General features: G+C 45.4%; 1 protein-coding gene across 2 annotated transcripts in view; it reads left to right on the top strand.

Moving 5' to 3' along the window:
- The first annotated feature begins 573 nt into the window (after positions 1–573).
- LGI2 (leucine rich repeat LGI family member 2) overlaps positions 574–20,767 on the top strand; it is a 39,785-nt gene continuing 19,591 nt past the window's right edge. For both annotated transcript variants that reach the window (XM_069976479.1, XM_069976478.1), the window contains exons 1-2: positions 574–1,001; positions 12,592–12,663. In XM_069976479.1, coding sequence (XP_069832580.1) covers positions 820–1,001; positions 12,592–12,663 — 254 coding nt within the window. In that variant the 5' untranslated portion in view covers positions 574–819. The remainder of the gene's footprint in view (positions 1,002–12,591; positions 12,664–20,767) is intronic.

Below are 20,767 nucleotides of genomic sequence, written 5' to 3'. Positions count from 1 at the left end.
TACACCATGTTTGATAACTCTTTAGCTAAGTGTTTTGTGTCACTGTTTCGGAGAAAATAAAGTCACCTGTTTAACCGATACATTTTACAACCATTCTTAGGCTAGGTTCAACAACGGCCGTTGTGCAAACAACGGCATTATTTGTGAAATAACGGCCGCCGTTTGCACAACAGCCATTGTTTTGAAATACGGCCGTTGTTTTTACATAGCGTGAACCTGGCCTTAAAGGGTAAATCCCCGACCATTCTTCACTAACTAATCATTAGGTCTAAGGACACACCTCCTATGTTTCTTTGCCATCTATGAAAATGACTGACATAACATCGCCTGGTGCTATTAACCCTTCTTTTGCTTCACCTCCTAAATCCAAACTCAACTCCCCAAACTAAAATAACGTCTGCAACGTGATCCGCGGTTTCCCTGGAGCAGTCCCCAGGCAGCTCTGGGTCATTGTGAGTGACAGATCACCCAAGACAACTCTGCACTTGTTCATATAGCACACAACTCTTTGAGAGTCTTTGCAAGGTCATCCCCTGATTTGTTCTCATGTTCAAGGAAGATCGAGTCTGCTGAAACAGTAGGAACCTTTGCTACTTGGGGATTATTTTTACACTCACCCGAATGGAGTGTTTAATAAATTATTCATTGGAGGGAAGGGAAAAAAAACACAGGCTGCAGCTAAAGTGCTGATGTCAGGAGGCAAGTGCAGTGTAGTATGGTGCAGTCAGAATAAGGAATGCCTGCCAGCCAGCTTCTTCCCAAGCCTCTGTCCTCACTATTTCACAGTGCACACACATACACTCAGCCTGGGGGGTCAGGATGATGGCGCTTATTATTAAGGGACCCCTGCTCCTTTTCATTCTGCTTGGATGTATACAGAACACTGTTCAACTCAAGAAGCCGGTGAGATGTCCGTCCACATGCAGCTGCACCAAGGAATCAGTCATTTGTGTCGGTTCTTCCTGGATCCCAAAGACCATCCCCAGCGACATCAGCTCCTTGTAAGTGGAACGTCGGCTGCAGAAGTTGCATGAATAAGGAATGGGGTATCCTGACCCAACTGCAAGAGCTTCTTTAAAGTAGAGCTCCACACAGTACCAGGGGGAGGCTTATGGTTTAACATCTATGTGGTTATCAATCTATTAACGATAGTTAATGTAATATTCAGAGCAATAGTGATAAATGAGGTGCATGCGGACTTAGCAGTGCTTTCCAAAGATGTGCATGAGGGCAAGGGATAGACCCCAGAGAGAAGGGGTTTCCATGTATATATAGCATATACTCTATGCTTTCCCATTGTAGTTCTGAATGCTAAAATACCATAGTTGTACAATCTGATATAACCTAATTATTCTTCCTAATTGACTTCTATGATAGCCCCTTTATTAGTAACATAGAAGGCTGTTTTATGAACTCTACAACTTCTAAAAGTTTTATATTGCTATTCTATACTGAGCAATTTGAATGAAGATTCTTTATTTAGCTGAAACTATGAATCAAGCGTAGAACTTGGTGAATCTAGTCTACGACACCCTTACATTCTCTGTAGCTCCCACAATCTTCTAAGGCTTTGCCCTCACCTATAGAGCCTTTCCATCTGGGCTTCAGCAGGTCTGTCACTTTTGACAGCAAGAATAATGCAACATTACTATTTTTTGAATAAATTCTCCATGGATCTCTTGGACTTCTGTTGTTTGATGGATTCTGGAATGAACAGAAGCGATGATGAACATGACTTTACAACAACACATGTTCTATGAGTTACTAGTATGTAAACGTTCTCATTGCAGAAAGTTGGATGACAACCAATATGATAGCAAATACATGTCCTGAATCTTTTATTTTCAATCCATTCTCTTCATTGCATTAGAACTAAGCAGATTTGCCTTTAAATGAAGCTGAACCATGATGGACATTTATCCCACAATATAGGGAATAAGTGTCTGAGTAAGTGCTGTGCTTGACTGTTTTCGACACTTGCATAAACAATGAATGGAGTGATGGCAGAGTGTGCACACTGCCAATCCATTCAGATAGAGCTTAGGAAGTCTTGCTCTCGAGATCACAGAGTACTTATTCTCTATCCTGTGTCTATGGTGGTAAAAACACTTTAGGAACTCTAGGAAGGATGGTTGAAGGAACTTTCCTGTAAGAAGTTCATCGGCCTCTCCTCGCAATAAACCATCAGTATCTGATCGCTGGAATCTAACACCTGACACCCCAAAGACCAACTGTTTTACAGGGCCGTGCCATAAACAAAGCCAGAAGCAGACAGCTCCATACAGTGGGCAGTGGCTGTTCTGGGTTACTGCAGGCCAGCGACAAAACTAACCCATCATGGCCACTACATAATGTACAGAGCCATCCAGCTCTGTTCCTCTGTCTAGGCCGGAGCTGTGTAAAATTAAAGCAGCAAAAAACCATTGGGGGGAGATTTATTAGACATGGTGTAAAGTGAAACTGGCTCAGTTGCCCCTAGCAACCAATCAGATTCCACCTTTCTTTCCTCACAGATTTTTTGGAAAATGAAAGGTGGAATCTGGTTGGTTACTAGGGACAACTGAGCCAGTTTCACTCTACACCATATTTGATAAATCTCCCCCATGCATGTTTCTTTACTTTTATCAGCAGAAATAACTGAGTGACCAGCTTTCCATGGATGTCTTATGTCCTGCGTAGTAAACACATGTAAACACACATGTAATGTAAGACCGGCCTTCAGCTACTGGCCTATACAATCTCCCCACTATAGTGTTAATAATAAATAAATTATTATTTCCATGAACACAAAGTGAGCAATGTAGCAGTGCTAAACTAGAAAGCTAGGCCTGTTAGCAGAAAGCAAGGCCTGCCAATATGCCGACACTGCCAGCCAGAGAACATAGCACACTGTATGTGAGGATCTGACTCAGCATGCAGGTTGGCTTTACAACAAAATCATATCCTTTGAATAATAATAAAATAGAAAAAAAGCTGATTTTTAGCGACAGCGATGGATTTTAGCCTGGGAACAGGACATCACCGCCTCATCCTCTGCTGCAATTACTGCAACATTGTAAAATCAAGGTGGACACAGGCCCTTTCCACAATAGACAAAAATGCATGCAGTCAGTTTTTTGCATGCCCTTTCTTTAGTATATTCATATTCGCTCCATAATAACACAGCTGAAGTTCAGAAATTGGATGAAATGTAGAGTGGTAACACTAGACATGACTAGTAAGGACCAGAATGTGAGGCCTTCACCAATCTGCACTCACATTGTGTGATCCATTATAACCCTTCCGATGACTTACTGTATGACTGTGATATTACTTTACAAGTTATGATTTTATTCAGACACTGTAAGGCATTATTTTTTTCCAGTCAAGTGCATGTGAAAATGTAGTATTAAACTTTGTCAACAGAAAAGTTATTGGAGCTAATATTGCTGTTTTAGATATCCTGCACACAGTCAGGCTTTATACAGATCTGTAATTTGGAGGCCATAAAGGTGCATAAGATCTTACCTTTGAATACTGCCAATGTAATTTTTAGATTTCCACAAAAGGAGAAGAGAATATCCCGCACATACCGTACCCAGTGGAGGTTGATATGGCAACAAAAAGAGACTCACGGTTCTTTGTGCATTGCAGGACACCCTCTTTGTGTGCATGAAGTCTTAAAGAAGCAAGATAGTTGTTTGTAGGAACACAGGCTCCCACTGGCTTCTATACAATCCAATAATAAAGATGACAAGACCACACAATATATGCTTGCCAAGGACCATGGATCTCCAAACTGTGGCCCTCCAGCTGTTGCAAAACCACAATTCCCATCATGCCCAGCTAAAGCTTTGGATTTGGCTGTCCAATCATGATTGGAAATGTAGTATTGCAACGGTTGGACGGCAGCAGTTTGGAGACCCATGGTATAGACAAAACATTGCATAAGGGATAGTAAATATACAGTACATACCATAGATTGAATTTACTTTGAATTATAACGGCATCATTTATATTGTACATACACCATTTTATTCCTATATGGCGGTATTATTTATTGCCAGTATAGAGGGTGGGTTGGATCTAAACAACGATGGACTGGTTGCTACGAGCACATTTAATTTTAGTACCAGCTTTAATAAATGTCTTAATGTATCTATAATAAAGCCAAGTTAATAAAAAATAACATTATGTCCATTGCAACAATAGCCTATTTTTATTTTTTTTCTCTCTGTAGCTTACAAAATGGTAGGTGGACTCTGACTAGTTGCTCTTGATAACAAGGCCAAAATTTCCTTTCCAAAATAATTTTGATGCATGGACTCAAAGTTGCTAAGTCTCCTTTAAGGCCTCAGATGCAGATGCGGAGAATACACCACTGACGTTCATACCATGTTTTCCCTGTACATGTATGATACAGTATTTTCTTTGTTTCTTTCTATATGATTTCTATGTGAGTATATAGTAAAACCAAAGAAAAATAATATAAAGCTGTGTTTTTCAAATGAACACAACTGTACTTATGGATACAATCATTTTATTGGGATAAAAATGCCATTTGTGGGGTAGTTTGGCTTTCTTCATGCAAAACACTAACAAATTGTGTCATATAAGCCGCCACTGTCAGGATGGGAATAGTAAATCTTTTTTTTTATACTTCAGCACAAGGACTGGACTGGCAGCACATTGTGTGAAAACTACAAAACCATACATTGTTATAGAAACCAACAATAGAGCTGTATAGTAGAACTGGTACAGATGTGCAATACATAAGGTTTAAAGGCCCCCACACACTTTACACTAAAGTCTGACCAACACCCTACTCTGCTGGTACAGAGTCTGGTGTGATGGGTTTTCACTGCCTACCACTTTTATGCCCGAAGGAATAATCAGGCGCCAGAGCTGTCTGGCAGCAACTTACCTCTCCCCTTTCCATAGAGAACACATGAACATTGGCCATGCCTAATGCTACTGTGTATGGGGAGGACAATAGGGTTAACTGACAGCTGAACAATGATCCGTCCAACATTTTTAGAAGATGTATAGACACCTAAAGACAACATAGGACTGCATGAGCATTACTACCTGGGTCTCAGTGTATCCAGGTGTTAGGGCCACGGCGGCGTCCCGTGCTCCGGACCGCCGCCGCACCCTCTCTCCCGCATATGCAGCTGCCGGTGTCCTTAGACAGGACCCGGCGCTGGTGTTGCTTCGGCCCCGGGGGGCGCCTCACCGCGCTCCTGTCCGTCGCTGTGTCGGCCGACGCGCGCGTTTCCGCCCCCTAGGGCGCGTGCGCGCCGGCTGTCTCAGATTTCAAGGGGCAGTGCGCTCCTAATTGGCCTGTATGTCAATCACTCCCCTATAAGTTCCAGCCCTGCCCCCTTCCAGGTGTTGGAGCCTCTACATGCTTCCCATAGCGTTTGGCCCAGCTCCCTGTTGTTCCTGATTCCTGTCCACTACCTGGTCCCTAGTCCTTGTTCCTGATTCCTGTCCGCTACCTGGTCCCTAGTCCTTGTTCCTGATTCCTGTCCGCTACCTGGTTCCTAGTCCTTGTTCCTGATTCCTGTCCGCTACCTGGTCCCCAGTCCTTGTTCCTGGTTCCTGGTTCCTGCTCCTCTGTTACACTATTGCTCCTGTGTTCAGCCCGTCACCTGCGGTTACGCCTACAGACCTCTGCCAGCACCATCTCCTGCCTACTGCTCCTGCCACGCCTCGCCTACTGTCACTAGCAACCAAGCCAGGGGTAGCGACCTGGGGGTCGCCTGCCGCAGCAAGTCCATCCCTCCTTGCGGCGGGCTCTGGTGAAAACCAGCGGCCCCTTAGACTCCACTCCCTGGTGAGGTTAGTGCCATCGCTAGTGACGGTCCAGTGGATCCACTACTCCAGGCGTTACAGTAGGCTCCAACCATGGATCCCGGCGAGGTGCCTAATATCCGTGAAGTAGCCCGAGTGGTCGCCCTACAGGCTCAACAGATCCAGCAACAGTTACAGCTGATCCAACAACTGACTGCAGCCGTACAGCAGCATACCACAGCTCAGCAGTCATCACCTCCTGCAGCCTCTTTAAAACTACGACTGGCTCTCCCAGTTCCCTCCGCCCATGCATAGACTACCGGGGCTTAAATAAGGTGACTGTCAAGAACCGTTATCCTCTTCCGCTAATCCCCGAACTATTCGACCGTCTCCGTGGAGCTAGGATCTTCTCCAAGCTGGATCTCAGGGGAGCGTATAACTTGATCCGTATTCGTGAAGGAGACGAATGGAAGACCGCTTTCAACACCAGAGATGGGCACTACGAATATCTGGTCATGCCATTCGGCCTATGCAACGCCCCAGCGGTCTTCCAGGAATTCATGAATGATATATTCCGCGATCTCCTCTATGTCTGCGTCATTGTCTATCTTGACGACATCCTGGTCTTCTCCCACGACCAGCAGACCCACGTGTCCCATGTACGGCAGGTTCTACGAAGACTACGGGCCAACCATTTGTATGCCAAGCTGGAGAAGTGCGTTTTCCATCAGCGCAGCCTGCCGTTTCTTGGATACATTGTCTCCGACCAGGGCCTACAGATGGATCCAGACAAGCTCTCAGCTGTTCTCCAGTGGCCACGTCCTGTGGGACTTAGAGCTATCCAACGTTTCCTTGGATTTGCCAACTACTATCGGCAGTTCATCCCTCACTTCTCTACCCTGGTCGCACCCATAGTGGCTCTCACCAAGAAGAAGGCGGATCCCAGACGTTGGCCTCCAGAGGCCGAACAAGCCTTCAATAGCCTAAAGTCTGCCTTTGCCTCTGCTCCTGCTCTAGTCCGTCCGGATGTCTCCAAGCCGTTTTCTCTTGAAGTCGATGCATCTTCTGTGGGCGTAGGAGCCATCCTCTCGCAAAGGGACACATCAGGCAAGACCAGAACCTGCGGGTTCTTTTCTAAGACTTTCTCCCCTGCCGAGAGGAACTATACGATTGGAGACCGTGAACTCCTGGCTATTAAGTTGGCAATGGAGGAGTGGCGTCATCTCCTAGAGGGGGCTAGACATCCTGTTAACATCTACATGGACCACAAGAACCTCCTCTACCTTCAATCGGCTCAACGCCTCAATCCCCGGCAGGCCAGGTGGTCCCTCTTCTTCCCTCGGTTCAACTTTACCATTCATTTCAGTCCAGCCGAGAAGAATATAAAGGCCGATGCATTATCCCGAGCATCCGATGTCATGGGGCAAGAGGAATCCCCTCGTCACATAATACCTCCCGATTGCCTAGTACCAGTTGCCACCTCTACTCTGCAGAGACTGCCTCCCGGTAAGACTTATGTGCGCCCCGCACTCCGAAAACGCATCTTGAAGTAGGGTCATTCCTCTTTGGTGGCCGGGCATCCAGGAGCTCAAAAGACCGGGCAATTGATCTCCCGTCACTACTGGTGGCCCAATCTCCTTCAGGATGTCAAGGACCTTGTGGCTTCCTGCGCAGTCTGTGCCAGGAATAAGTCACCCCGTCAAAGACCTGCCGGCCTACTTTTGCCCTTGCCAGTCCCGGACCGTCCCTGGCACCACATAGGGATGGATTTCATCACGGACCTACCTCCATCCGCGGGCAATACAGTAATTTGGGTGGTGACTGACCGCTTCTCTAAAATGGCTCACTTCGTGGCCCTTCCTGGACTACCCTCTGCTCCTCGTCTGGCTCAGTTGTTCTTCCGACACATCTTCCGCCTGCATGGACTCCCTCTTCACATTGTGTCCGACCGAGGCTCTCAATTTGTCTCCAAGTTTTGGCGTGCCCTCTGCTCGCAGCTCCAAGTGAAGCTGGACTTCTCATCTGCCTATCATCCCCAGACCAACGGGCAAGTGGAGAGAGTCAATCAGATCCTGGGTAACTACCTACGTCATTTTGTTTCCAGCCGCCAAGACAACTGGTCCAATCTACTTCCATGGGCAGAGTTTTCTTATAACCATCTGGACTCGAGTTCCACAGGCAAGTCTCCTTTCTATGTGGTCTACGGGGATCACCCTCGTCCTCCTCTGCCTCTCTCCATCATCTGAGGTTCCTGCCGTGGAGGAATTGATCTCTGACCTTCAGTCGATCTGGGAACAGACTCGACAGTCCTTACTCAAAGCCTCTGAACGCATGAAGGACCAGGCTGATAAGAAGAGGAGACCTGTCACAAATTTTCTCCCAGGTGACAAAGTCTGGCTCTCGGCCAAGTATGTCCGTCTCAAGATTCCCAGCTACAAGTTGGGTCCTCGATTTCTTGGCCCTTTCTCAGTGCTAAAACGCATTAACCCAGTCACCTACAAACTCCGTCTACCCCCTACTATGCGAATCCCGAACTCCTTCCATGTCTCCCTCTTGAAGCCAGTGGTCCTCAACCGATTCTCCAGTAAAGCTTCGTCTTCCACTCCACAAGCCGTCTCTGACGACGTATACATTGTTGAAGACAACCTAGTGATGAAAACTGTCAGAGGAAGACGTTTCTTCCTAGTGGACTGGAGAGGTTTTGGTCCTGAGGAGAGATCCTGGGAACCCGAATCTAATATCCTGGATCGGGATCTCATCAAGGAATTCTTGTAGACCAGAAAGAGGGGGAGGCCAAAGGGGGGGGTACTGTTAGGGCCACGGCGGCGTCCCGTGCTCCGGACCGCCGCCGCACCCTCTCTCCCGCATCTGCAGCAGCCGGTGTCCCTAGGCAGGAACCCGGCGCTGCCGTTGCTTCGGCCCCGGGGGGCACCTCACCTCACCGCGCTCCTGTCCGTGGCTGTGCCGGCCGGCGCGCTCGTCCCTGCCTCCTAGGGCGCGCGCGCGCTGGCTGTCTCAGATTTAAAGGGGCAGTGCGCTCCTAATTGACCTGTATGTCAATCACTCCCCTATAAGTTCCAGCCCTGCCCCCTTCCAGGTGTTGGAGCCTCTACATGCTTCCCATAGCGTTTGGCCCCGCTCCCTGTTGTTCCTGATTCCTGTCCGCTACCTGGTCCCTAGTCCTTGTTCCTGATTCCTGTCCGCTACCTGGTCCCTAGTCCTTGTTCCTGATTCCTGTCCGCTACCTGGTCCCTAGTCCTTGTTCCTGGTTCCTGCTCCTCTGTTACACTATTGCTCCTGTGTTCAGCCTGTCACCTGCGGTTACGCCTACAGACCTCTGCCAGCACCATCTCCTGCCTACTGCTCCTGCCACGCCTCGCCTGCCGTCACTAGCAACCAAGCCAGGGGTAGCGACCTGGGGGTTGCCTGCCGCAGCAAGTCCATCCCGCCTTGCAGCGGGCTCTGGTGAAAACCAGCGGCCCCTTAGACTCCGCTCCCTGGTGAGGTTAGTGCCATCGCTAGTGACGGTCCAGTGGATCCACTACTCCAGGCGTTACACCAGGGAGCACAAAAAGGCCTAGTACATATTTAGATTGGGGTTGTAACTACCAACAATCCTTACTTATTAAGTGTTCCATATCATCCATTTATTAAATTTACTTCTATTAAAAAATCTGAAGTCTTCCAGTACTTATCAGCTGCTTTATGTCCTGCAGGAAGTGGTGTATTCTTTCCAGTCTGACACTGCTCTCTGCTGCCACCTCTGTCTATGTCAAGAACTGTCAAGTAATGGAGCATGGAAATAATACACCATTTTCTGCAGGACATGAAGCAGCTGGACGACAAGAAGACAAGATTTTTAAATAGAAGTAAATTACAAATCTGCAGAGCTTTCTGATACCAGTTGATCTGAAAGAAAGAATGATCACCGGAGTGCTGCTTTTAGACCTAATGGTTCTTCATTTTTCAGTCTCAGTGCGTTATTCTTATTTGTTTTCACAGCCCCCTTGTTTCCAGAGTGCTATATATATCATAAGGGGTTAACACACAGAATATAACATAACATCACAAAAAAAAAATTACATGAATAGAGTAAATTACAGACTGGTACATAGGAAGAGAAGGCCCTGCCCGCCAGGACTTACAATCTATATCTTCTTCTTGTTATTTCATTATAAAATTGTTATCTTAGCAACTGGTCAATGCAGACATTTATCATAATAAAATGCATACATCCCAGCACTCATACATCCCAGCACCCATACATCCCAGCACTCATACATCCCAGCACTCATACATCCCAGCACTCATACATCCCAGCACTCATACATCCCAGCACTCATACATCCCAGCACCCATACATCCCAGCACCCATACATCCCAGCACTCATACATCCCAGCACTCATACATCCCAGCACTCATACATCCCAGCACTCATAGGATTATGGTTTCCCAAACTACAAATCTATTGAAATGATTTAATTAGCTTAGAGTGGTAAGCCAAGAAAATAACTTGGACCTGCCAGTTACCATTACAGCTGCCTGATCCGCACTGCTGATAGAGTAACAAGCTCTATACCCCTCCATACTGCTGATACAGTAACAAGCTCTATACCCTCCATAATGCTGATACAGTAACAGGCTCTATACCCCTCCATACTGCTGATACAGTTACAAGCTCTATACCCCTCCATACTGCTGATACAGTAACAAGCTCTATACCCCTCCATACTGCTGATACAGTAACAAGCTCTATACCCCTCCATACTGCTGATACATGAACAGGCTCTATACCCCTCCATACTGCTGATACAGTAATGGGCTATATGTCCCTCCATACTGCTGATAGAGTAACAAGCTCTATACCCCTCCATACTGCTGATACAGTAACAGGCTCTATACCCTCTCCATACTGCTGATACAGTAACAGGCTCTATACCCCTCCATACTGCTGATACAGTAACAGGCTCTATACCCCTCCATATTGCTTATACAGTAACAGGCTCTATACCCCTCCCTGCAACTGCATAGCTAGGAAGTTCTGCTGCCTTGAAATCTTAGATGTCATTAGATGTTGACATGTTTGTCAAAGGATGCCATTTGTGCCGAAACTGGTTGAGGGATGCAGGCCGTACTGTATGAGGCCGGGTTCACTTGCTGTATAACAGCGGCCGTTCTGTGACATGGCTGTGTGACAGAACGACCACTGTCTGTGAAGTTCACCCCGGCCAGGACTGCAGTACCGGTCGGGTGAACATCTTTTTCTTAATTGGAATGTGGGCGCATTCGGGTGTGCCCATGCTCCAATTATGCATAGCACACAATGGCCGCACAAAATAGTCCTGTTAGTTTTCTGTGAGGCCGCACTGTATACAGAGTGTATACAGTGCAGCCGTGGTTCAATAGAAAACAATGCAGGGGGCCATGGTCAATAAACAACGGCTGTTGCTGCAATGTGCAACAACAGTCGTTGTTTTACGTTTTGTGAATGTGGCTTAAAGATGTATTGCCTAAGTTATTATTATAATTATTCTGATCTGTAATATCAGAATTAGGTATTACTTGATGTTTCTTGAATCCTATATAAAATTTCCGAAAGGACCCATATCCAATGCCATGTATAATACTACTGTCTTCCTACAGTATGTGGCCGAGGGGCTGAAGGGCATAAGGACCAGGGTGTGACTGCTTCTTCTATAGTTAATGCCTTTGTTTTTTATTCAGATGCAGATTGTCACCATGAATTTATCTTTTTCCATTGTGTTAGGTGAAATCTATGGCAAATCTGCCACCAAACCGTCTAACACATGCAGATTTGCTGTGGAAACCATGTCCAGACCATGTTCTAGTTTCTACCACTGCCACATACATTTAGTTTAACAGAACATCACTCTTTACTACTGTGTGGCACTAGAAAGGTTTTGAAAGGGAATCTGTCATCTGTAATTCACGCTCCCAACTGCTGACACTGTTAGATGCTGTTTGGTCAATCACTTTCCATATTCCCTTCCCCACAAACTCACATGGGGAATGGGCTCAGATTGCTAAAACATCCTTTAAGATGCTGCCCCCCACAATCAGGGATATACACAGCCTAAGGCTATGTTCACACTGCGTATGAATCCGTCCGTAATCTGGTCGTAAGCTGATACGTAGTGTGCATTGTGCGGCCGTATATCGTATACTTTCAAGCGAACGCATCAACCGCAAAACTACGTGCTTATATTCGCGGTTCGCACTACGGACGGATTCATACGCAGTGTGAACGTAGCCTAAATGTGCGTTTACCCAGACAGATTATTTGATTTTTGAAGCCAAAGCCAGGAACAGACTATAGACAGAGAACAGGTCACAAAGGAAAGACTCCGATTTCTCCCCTTGTCAAATCCATTCCTGTCTTTGGCTTCAAAAATCTGTCAGATAAATCTCTCTGTTTAAACACACCATTAAGCTCCTGTATGTTCCCACTTTGGGAACATATCTGGAAAAGATGGCCACCTTGTTAATCAGACAGCAGCTAATAATGATCATGATAATTATTAGCAGCCATCTATGTTACAAGATGGCTGACTTCCCCCATGTAAGTGAGAACGTAGCCCTACAGGAAAATTTCATTGCCTTGTGGAGGGTCCATGCACCCCTGGTTATTACACAGTTTTCTAGATCCTTAGTTACTTTTGGGCTTGTTCTTTACATTTGGATAAATGTCACTCGTTTAGTTGCACAGAGGTTTATACAGAGGTTTCCAGTCACTTTATGCCCTAATGTGCCATCCTCTGTCTGCGATTGACTTTTGTTTCCCTTCACGTTTGTAGGAGTCTGGTCAATGGGACGTTTTCTGAAATCAAGGACAGAATGTTTTCTCATCTGCCCTCCCTCCAGCTGCTGTGAGTACTGCCCTCCATAACAAAACCCGCACTGTAGCCCCTTTCATTCCTCTTGGTACAGAGTTTCATTGCCATTCTGAACACACCACTGCTAGCAGTGTTACTGGAGTCATGCTGACTATTCAGATGGGATTTTCCTTATACCAATGTCTGCAATAATTTTTGTAGCTTTTTGCTATGGTCTATACAAGATGAAGGATTAAAGTAGTTGTGTTTCCCATGTATAAAACCAGACTGATGTCCTTAAAAATGAAACCTTTTTGGTTGGATTGCCTTCTCATTTACAACTGCTTTGCAATCAATATATATATATATATATATATATATATATATATATATATATAATTTTATTAAAAGTCTTAAAAATTAGCATAGAGAATAGTTCAATTCTTCCCAAAACTTACCCATAGGGAGCTGGGGTCGGCTATCGTCAGCTTGCTCCATAACTTACCTATCCAAAACTATGGCACCTGTAACCCGGAAGCAAACCTGCTCAGAAAGGGGAGTTGCTCTATCCTGGATCTGTACCAAATCATATAGTCATGTGCAAAGTTATCTGGTTGGCGGCAACACACCTGAATGTTCAACTGCTGGGACCACCATTATCTCCAGGATGAGGGGGCCACAGTACTACTACAGGAAATCTGACTCCCCTGCAAAAAGTTAATGCATATCCCTACCCTTTCAAATTATTCCAAAGTTCTTGCAGCCTGCAGCTACCACAGTGGAAGCTAAATTGTGAGGAGAGATGAGAATCTTGCCTCAGGCAGCAGTATGCAGTGTCCTAGAAGTGGGTGCCATAGACTGGTGTGAAACCTGCATATATCAATACACTGCATACACACTAATGTACTAACTAGATGCTGAAACAAACCTTAAACAGGAAAAAGTGGTAGCTGTACCTGTAAAACATTGGGGAGCATATGTGTAACATGAGCAATATATGCACTGTGTGTATGTCTGATGATAGATTGCAGAAAGGCAGTAGAATATTTCTAGCCATGTCAAGAAGGAAGAGGTGTCAAGTCACACTTATAGCTCCACTTAACTCCACTTGAACATTGAGTTCACAGCCCTCTATACAGAAGGAGCTTAGAACAGGGGTGGGAGAGTTTAAAATTGTTATCTGGAGAAATAGGTTAATGTTTAAAACTGCTAACAGTGAGAAATAAAAAATACATGTACTCATCTGTAGGTGATTCCCCCACTGGTGCCGTTACCACTGGTCAAAGCTTCCTGTTTTCTACCCCAACATACAGAAAGTGTCTGTTCAGTCAATCATTGGCCACAGCAGTGACCTGCCTCAATCACTGATTGGCTAATGGGGAACTTTTTTTCTGTTGGAATGGAGAATAGGAAGTTCTAACTAGCAGAACTAGAACCACCAGTGGGGGTTTGGTGACGTTTCTTAATAAAATACTTTATTACTTAAATAAACCACATTTCACTGATCTGAGAGTAGTGAGGATACAGCAAAAGTAATGTGCTACTAGTATTAGCAGTGATGCAGGGTATGCCGCTTTGTTCTGTTTACTTGAGTGGGACTAAGCTGCTGTATTTTGCACCACCATTACTAAACGCATGTCCATGCAGGTCTGAGTGGTGGTAAACATGGGTTGTGGCACGTGCATGAGCTCTGGAGCCCATTCAGTCAGACCTTTGTTTGATTAAAGGGGTACTCCCCCCAAGAGCTAAAAAAATTAAATGCTCCCAAACCTAGCTGGCCTTACTCACCAAGTCCCCCTGAGTATTTTGAGCCGTCTCCCATCTTTCTAGCTGCTGCCGTTCCTGAGTTACAAGTTTTTCTAAAAGCCAATCTATATCCAAGATAGGAAACTACATTTCCCATCATGCAATGCTGCTGCCTGTTGATGGTGAAGTAGCAGAGCTGAGACAATGAAGGAGATGATGACGGTGTAGCAGAGCTGAGATGGCGGTGTCGGTGTAGCAAAGCTGAGTTGGAAGAGACGTTGTAGCATAGCTGAGTTGGGGATGACAGTTTAGCAGAGCTGAGTTGGGGGGCCGGTGTAGCAGAGCTGAGTTGAGGGTGACATTTTAGCAGAGCTGAGTTGAGGGTGACATTGTAGCAGAGCTGAGTTGGGGATGATGGTGTAGCAGAGCTGAGTTGGGGGTGACGGAGTAGCAGAGCTGAGTTGGCGGTGACGGAGTAGCAGAGCTGAGTTGGCGGTGACGGCGTAGCAGAGCTGAGTTGGCGGTGACGGCGTAGCAGAGCTGAGTTGGCGGTGATGGCGTAGCAGAGCTGAGTTGGCGGTGACTGCGTAGCAGAGCTGAGTTGGCGGTGACGGCGTAGCAGAGCTGAGTTGGGCGGGGGGCGGCAGAGCTGAGTTGGGGGGGCGGCGTAGCAGAGCTGAGTTGGCGGTGACGGCGTAGCAAAGCTGAGTTGGGGGGGACGACGTAGCAGAGCTGAGTTGGGGAGGGACGGCGTAGCAGAGCTGAGTTGGCGGTGACGGCGTAGCAGAGCTGAGTTGGCGTGACGGCGTAGCAGAGCTGAGTTGGGTGGGACGGCGTAGTAGAGCTGAGTTGGGTGGGACGGTGTAGCAGAGCTGAGTTGGGGGGGGGGCGGAGCTTGCTGCGGGCGATGGGGGCGGAGCTTGCCGCGGGCGATCACGGGGGGCGGAGCTTGCCGCGGGCGATCGCGGGGGGTGGGGCTTGCTGTGGGCGATGGGGGCGGAGCTTGTGGGGCGGGGGGCTGTGTGCTGCGGGTGAGTGCTGCCGGGAGGCTCTGGACACAGGGGGTGAGCTCTGGGCTGGGGGTGACCGGGTGGCTGCTGTTAGAGAGGGATGCAGTCACAGCTGTGCTGATCATTGTCTCCCTCTGTAACAGCAGCCGCCCCATCAGTGTTCTCAGTCACTTCACTGTGCTGGGACTGAGGACACGTGATGCCGACACGGAGGGTGGGGGCCAGGAGCAGGGAGCGGTGTCGGTGTGGACTGAGGTCTGATGATTCTATGCAATCCGTGGAGGTGAATGCAGCTGGATAACAGCAAAACTGTGCAGAATCCGTAATAACTGTATATTGGAAAGATGGAAAGCTACGGGTGGGCAGCGTATTAATGCAAAAATAATTTTGGGGGGAATACCCCTTTAAATAAAATGAAAGGAACATTTTAAAGGGGCTGTCTGGGAATTAAAAAAAAAAAATGTATGGACGGCTGAAGGTGGGTTTTAAAGAAAAACTTTAAGTCCTCGGTCCGCACCACTACTTCCTTCTTCCAGATACAGTAATTGTCATCCCAGCAAAAAGTGCCTACACAGTCAATCACTGAATGAGGTGGGATACTGCTGTGCCCAGTGATTTTAGGGGAATCTATCAGCTCCTGGGCCCTACCTAAGGTGTTGACAGTGTGCTGTAGCTGGCAGTCCCCTAGTAAGCATGGTGACTTTTGGTAATTGGTCCGTGCAGTGTAAAACGCATAATCCTACTGTAATGAAGTATCAAAGAGTTGTTTGTGCCACACTCTGGCACATCTCACTACTCCTTTCTCCTCCCTCCTCTTTATGAATAATCAATACTGCCTCCTGCCTCTGATTGCAGCTCAGCCCTCTGTAGGCAGTTTATGTCTGAAAGAATCTCTGACACAAATGTGTTGGAGCTGTGGTCTAGGGGTAACCCACCTGTCTATAGACCTGCCAACAGTTCATTCTTTGGTTCAAATCCCCTGATGGGGATTTTTGGTCAGTATTTTGCAAAAAATCAGGAGTGAATTGAAAACATAGAAAAGCTATGTTCACACACTGTTGAAATTTACTGGGTCATTATTTAATGGCAAATAAAGGGAATTTAAATGGTGACCATCCACTCAATTTCAACAGGGACTTGAACCAAATAATAATCTGCTGGCAGGTCTCTAGACAGGAGAGTTAACCCTAGACTACAGCTCCAACACATTTGGGTTCAGAGATTCAACTACCTACAGAGGACTGATCTGCAATCAGAGACACTGGCTGACAACTGAGCCAGCAGGAGGCCGGGCAGCATTGATAATTCATGAAGAGGAGGGAGGAGGAAGGAATGTGCCACAAACAACTCCTCTTTGGAACTTCATTACAGTAGGAGATCTAAGATTATGCATAATCCACTCCACGAACAAATTACCATGCTCACAAAGGGAATACCAACTACAGCACACTGTCAGCACCTTGGGTAGGGCCTGGGAGCTTCATTATTAGGAATGCCCCTAGAAAATTTTCTCCTGTCTGAACATTGCACAGGTGCCTTAACGATCCAGCCTATGTTCAGTATTCACACAGCTGATGAAAAGGAGACAATCTGCCTGGAGCATTCCTAATGATGAGGAAGGCGGGGAGGAGGTACAGAAAGGTCGTGCCAGCTTAATGTATACACAATCTAAGCCCCGGCCGTTGGGCACAGGGCTGCCAGTTTAAAAGTTGTTTTTTTGGACAATAGCTGCATCACCTGCCAAACGGACCCCAGGACAGATCTTGGATTAAAAGCAGCTATCCGGAGGTACAAGCAGTTTGGGGGTCTCAGATTGTGGGTACAGACTCGCTTTAAGGAGATAGTGGCCCTCCTTACCTACAGGGCCCTTACGCAGCTGCCTAGGCAGCTTAAATGGTATGTCCAACCTGGTCAGTAATACTGTGAGTGTATCCATGCAAAGATGTCACTTGGCTTCAAATGTTGTATAATACATGAAGGACATATAGCCATTTCCTAATAACCAACACTGCTCATGTATTATTAATGCAGATAAGCGGCAGATATAATAGACGTCTCCTGTAAAGAGTGGTATTTTAGCTGTAATTATTTCCTTACAACCTTTATAACCCTAATTCTCCCCTCTTAATGGTATTTTTCACATAGTTAATGTATACTGTATTAGATGTTTTTTTTCAGGCGTGGCATTTACAGGGCTCAGCAGTTAGCATTTAATGTACCTACTTGCAGACTAAGAGAAAAGCGCTCTATTGTACCTTGACTAAACCTCATAAATCAAAGCAAAATCAACACTCAAAAATGTCCGTGTGCACCAAATGCATTCTTCATGCAAAGTACATAACTGGAAATTATAATGAATTAAAGCGCAGGGGGATTACCATTTTTTTTAATATATTCTCAGCTATTTCATATTCATCGCACTCTTAAAGAAATGCTAAGCCTATCGCAGAAATCTTATTAGAGTGAATCATAGAATAGTGCCGATTAGAGTCACTAAGGATGGACATTTTTAAGGTGGTTCTCAGAATTGGAGTCCTGTGAGATAACGTGGGGCAGATACTTTTCTCAACTGTTATTAATCCCATTGAAGAACATGTCATTCACGCTCTCCTGACACGACTGTCTGAATAGATTGCATTCATCTACACACAGGCTATGAAGATTGAAAAAAGACTGTTGTGGGGATTGGGTCACTAACATGTACTTTTGGTATCTGGCTTGGTTTGGTTTTTAAATGGTTAAACAGGCTAGAGAGGAAATAGTATGGACCTACTTGGAAATATACATCTGTTACTGGATATGTGTAGTGAGCTCCCTCTCCTGGACCACACCATTGGATTCATGATGGCAATAGAATAGCAATGGTAATTGCAGACATGGCAGTGGCATTCACGTATTTACTATTCGGCCACATATTAGAGTAGTAATGATTTAAAAAATTCCATAAACACAATGATATAATGTGTACTTGTAGTCTCACTTTGGCTGTCCAGGCATGATGGGAACTGTAATTTTGCAACAGCTGGGAGGCTGAAGGTTCCCCATCCCTGCACTAATGGTCACTTTATTAGGGATCCTTTCCTATGGGAGTTTTCCTGTATGGAAATTATACATATGACCCTGGAGTGCAGCAAGGTAATAAGAACTCAATTACATGTACAATGTAAACAAGCACCAGACTTGCCATGTTCATTTACTATGCGTATGGAAGGCTCAGCTACCACTGGATAGTTAATGTGGCTCTTTGCCTCCATTGGTCATCGTCCTCTTATCCTGTATTACAGTGAGACATATACAGGTGACAAAAGATTATTATTTAATAGGTCAGAAGGAAGCAATCAGTTTTTTTTCGACTGATCGCCAGCCTTATTACACAGGGTGATATCAGCTTATAATTAGAGATGAGCGAACCTGGAGCATGCTCCAGTCCATCCGAACCCGAACGTTCGGCATTTGATTAGCGGTGGCTGCTGAACTTGGATAAAGCCCTAAGGCTATCTGGAAATCATGGATATAGTCATTGGCTGTATCCATGTTTTCCAGACAACCTTAGAGCTTTATCCAAGTTCAGCAGCCCCAGCTAATCAAATGCCGAAAGTTCAGGTTCGGATGGACTCGAACCCGAACACGGGTCGCTCATCTCTACTTATAAGTTCTCCATATACTAGGACCCTACATTTTCTATAGTTTAGCCTCAATGTGAATCCACATAAAAATGTAAAATTCCAGTGACCTTCGCAGCTTCATATGAGGCCTGGTCATCAGTGTGAAGTTAGCTGGGGCCAGGATTTTATAAACTGGCATAAATGTTGGGCTTTCCCAAAGTATAAGGATCATGGGGGTTAGAAGGGAAACTAATGCAAAGCATAACTCTGGTGCTCCAACATTGTTGTTAGGATCAACTTTAAAGGGGTTATCCAGTGCTACAAAAACATGGCAACTTTCTTCCAGAGACAGCACCACTCTTGTCTCCAGTTTGGGTGGGGTTTGCCACTTAGTTCTATTGAAGTGAATGGAGCTTAATTGCAAACCACACCTGAACTGAAGACAAGAGTCATGTTGTCTCTGGAAGAAAGTGGCCATGTTTTTGTAGCGCTTTAAGATGACTAGCTCTAATACTATTATTGTCCCATTGCTGAGAAGCAAGCAAGACAAAAGAGTCCAAACTTTGGAAACCATTGCCTGGTTAGATGGCCATCTAGATGGATGTTTCTAAAACAGTGGCTATTCAGTGTACAATATGCAATATGCAGGTAGGCAAACACATTTCATGTATTTGCTGTTTGTGCTTCTGGGTCTATGTATAGCAGTTCCCCCGGGTCTCTGGAGTTAGTATATGTACAGTGTACCATGAATAAATCTACATGAAAAGTGAAGGGTCATCCATTCTATTCACTATATATCTCTATCTATCTATCTATCTATCTATCTATCTATCTGGAGATTTATCAAACTGGTGTAAAGTAGTACCGGCTCAGTTGCCCCTAGCAACCAATAAGATTCCACTTTTCTTTTTTCACAGACTCTGAAAGGTGGAATCTGATTGGTTGCTAGGGGCAACTGAGCCGGTACTACTTTACACCAGTTTGATAAATCTCCCCCATAGTGTATGGACATGCACATAGTTTTCCTTATCATGTGTGGTGGAGTGGGGTGACCATGACCTACAAGCTCCGTCTCCGGATGAGGGTGGAACGTGACAACTCGCTATTTCCTCAAGTATTTCTACAGAAAAGATATTGTATAAAATATAAAATCTCTACAAATCTAATAACAGCTATCACCTATTTTAAAATCTATCATTTGCTTAATTCTAAGAAATGTATGCCTGTTTTTTTTCTGATATGCTTTGAAAACAGCCAAACTTTGCATGTACTGATTTTAGCTTTTTGTATACTTATTATTGCTATTATTATTATCCTTTTTATTTGCTTTTTTACTTATTTTATTTTAATATGACCACTGAGGACTCAAATAACAGCGCTGATCTTGAGAACCATATGGCTGCTTATATACAAAAAGATTTGACTTCTTAGGTTCCTTCATTTTACAGACCTTGGTATAGTAGGGGCTTCAGTTAACAGCTTTTTACAGACTACAAAAAAAGGCATAAGGACAAACTGCAGACTTAGTGGTTATGTCATTGGGAAGTAGAGTAATTTAGGGAAGCTACCATAATTTTATTTAGAGTATATGGTGCCTGAAAGGCCATCCAGTGGCTTCTATAAAGGCCCTTTTACATTTAGTGAAAACTAGCTGATCAGGACGATAGTCGGGCTAGGGATTAGGCGATGAGCTAAAAATCATTGTTTTTCAGCCACATAGGACCCTGTGTAATAGGGGATGTGAAGCCCATGAATAAGTAGTAACTCCTTTCCATTGAAATAATGTTGCCCATGTAA

The sequence above is a fragment of the Dendropsophus ebraccatus genome, chromosome 7, assembly GCF_027789765.1.
Source record: "Dendropsophus ebraccatus isolate aDenEbr1 chromosome 7, aDenEbr1.pat, whole genome shotgun sequence".
NCBI classification, from domain to species: Eukaryota; Metazoa; Chordata; class Amphibia; order Anura; family Hylidae; genus Dendropsophus; species Dendropsophus ebraccatus.
The sequence above is the reverse complement of the archived record's forward strand: the minus strand, read 5'-3'. Positions and strand labels throughout refer to the sequence as shown.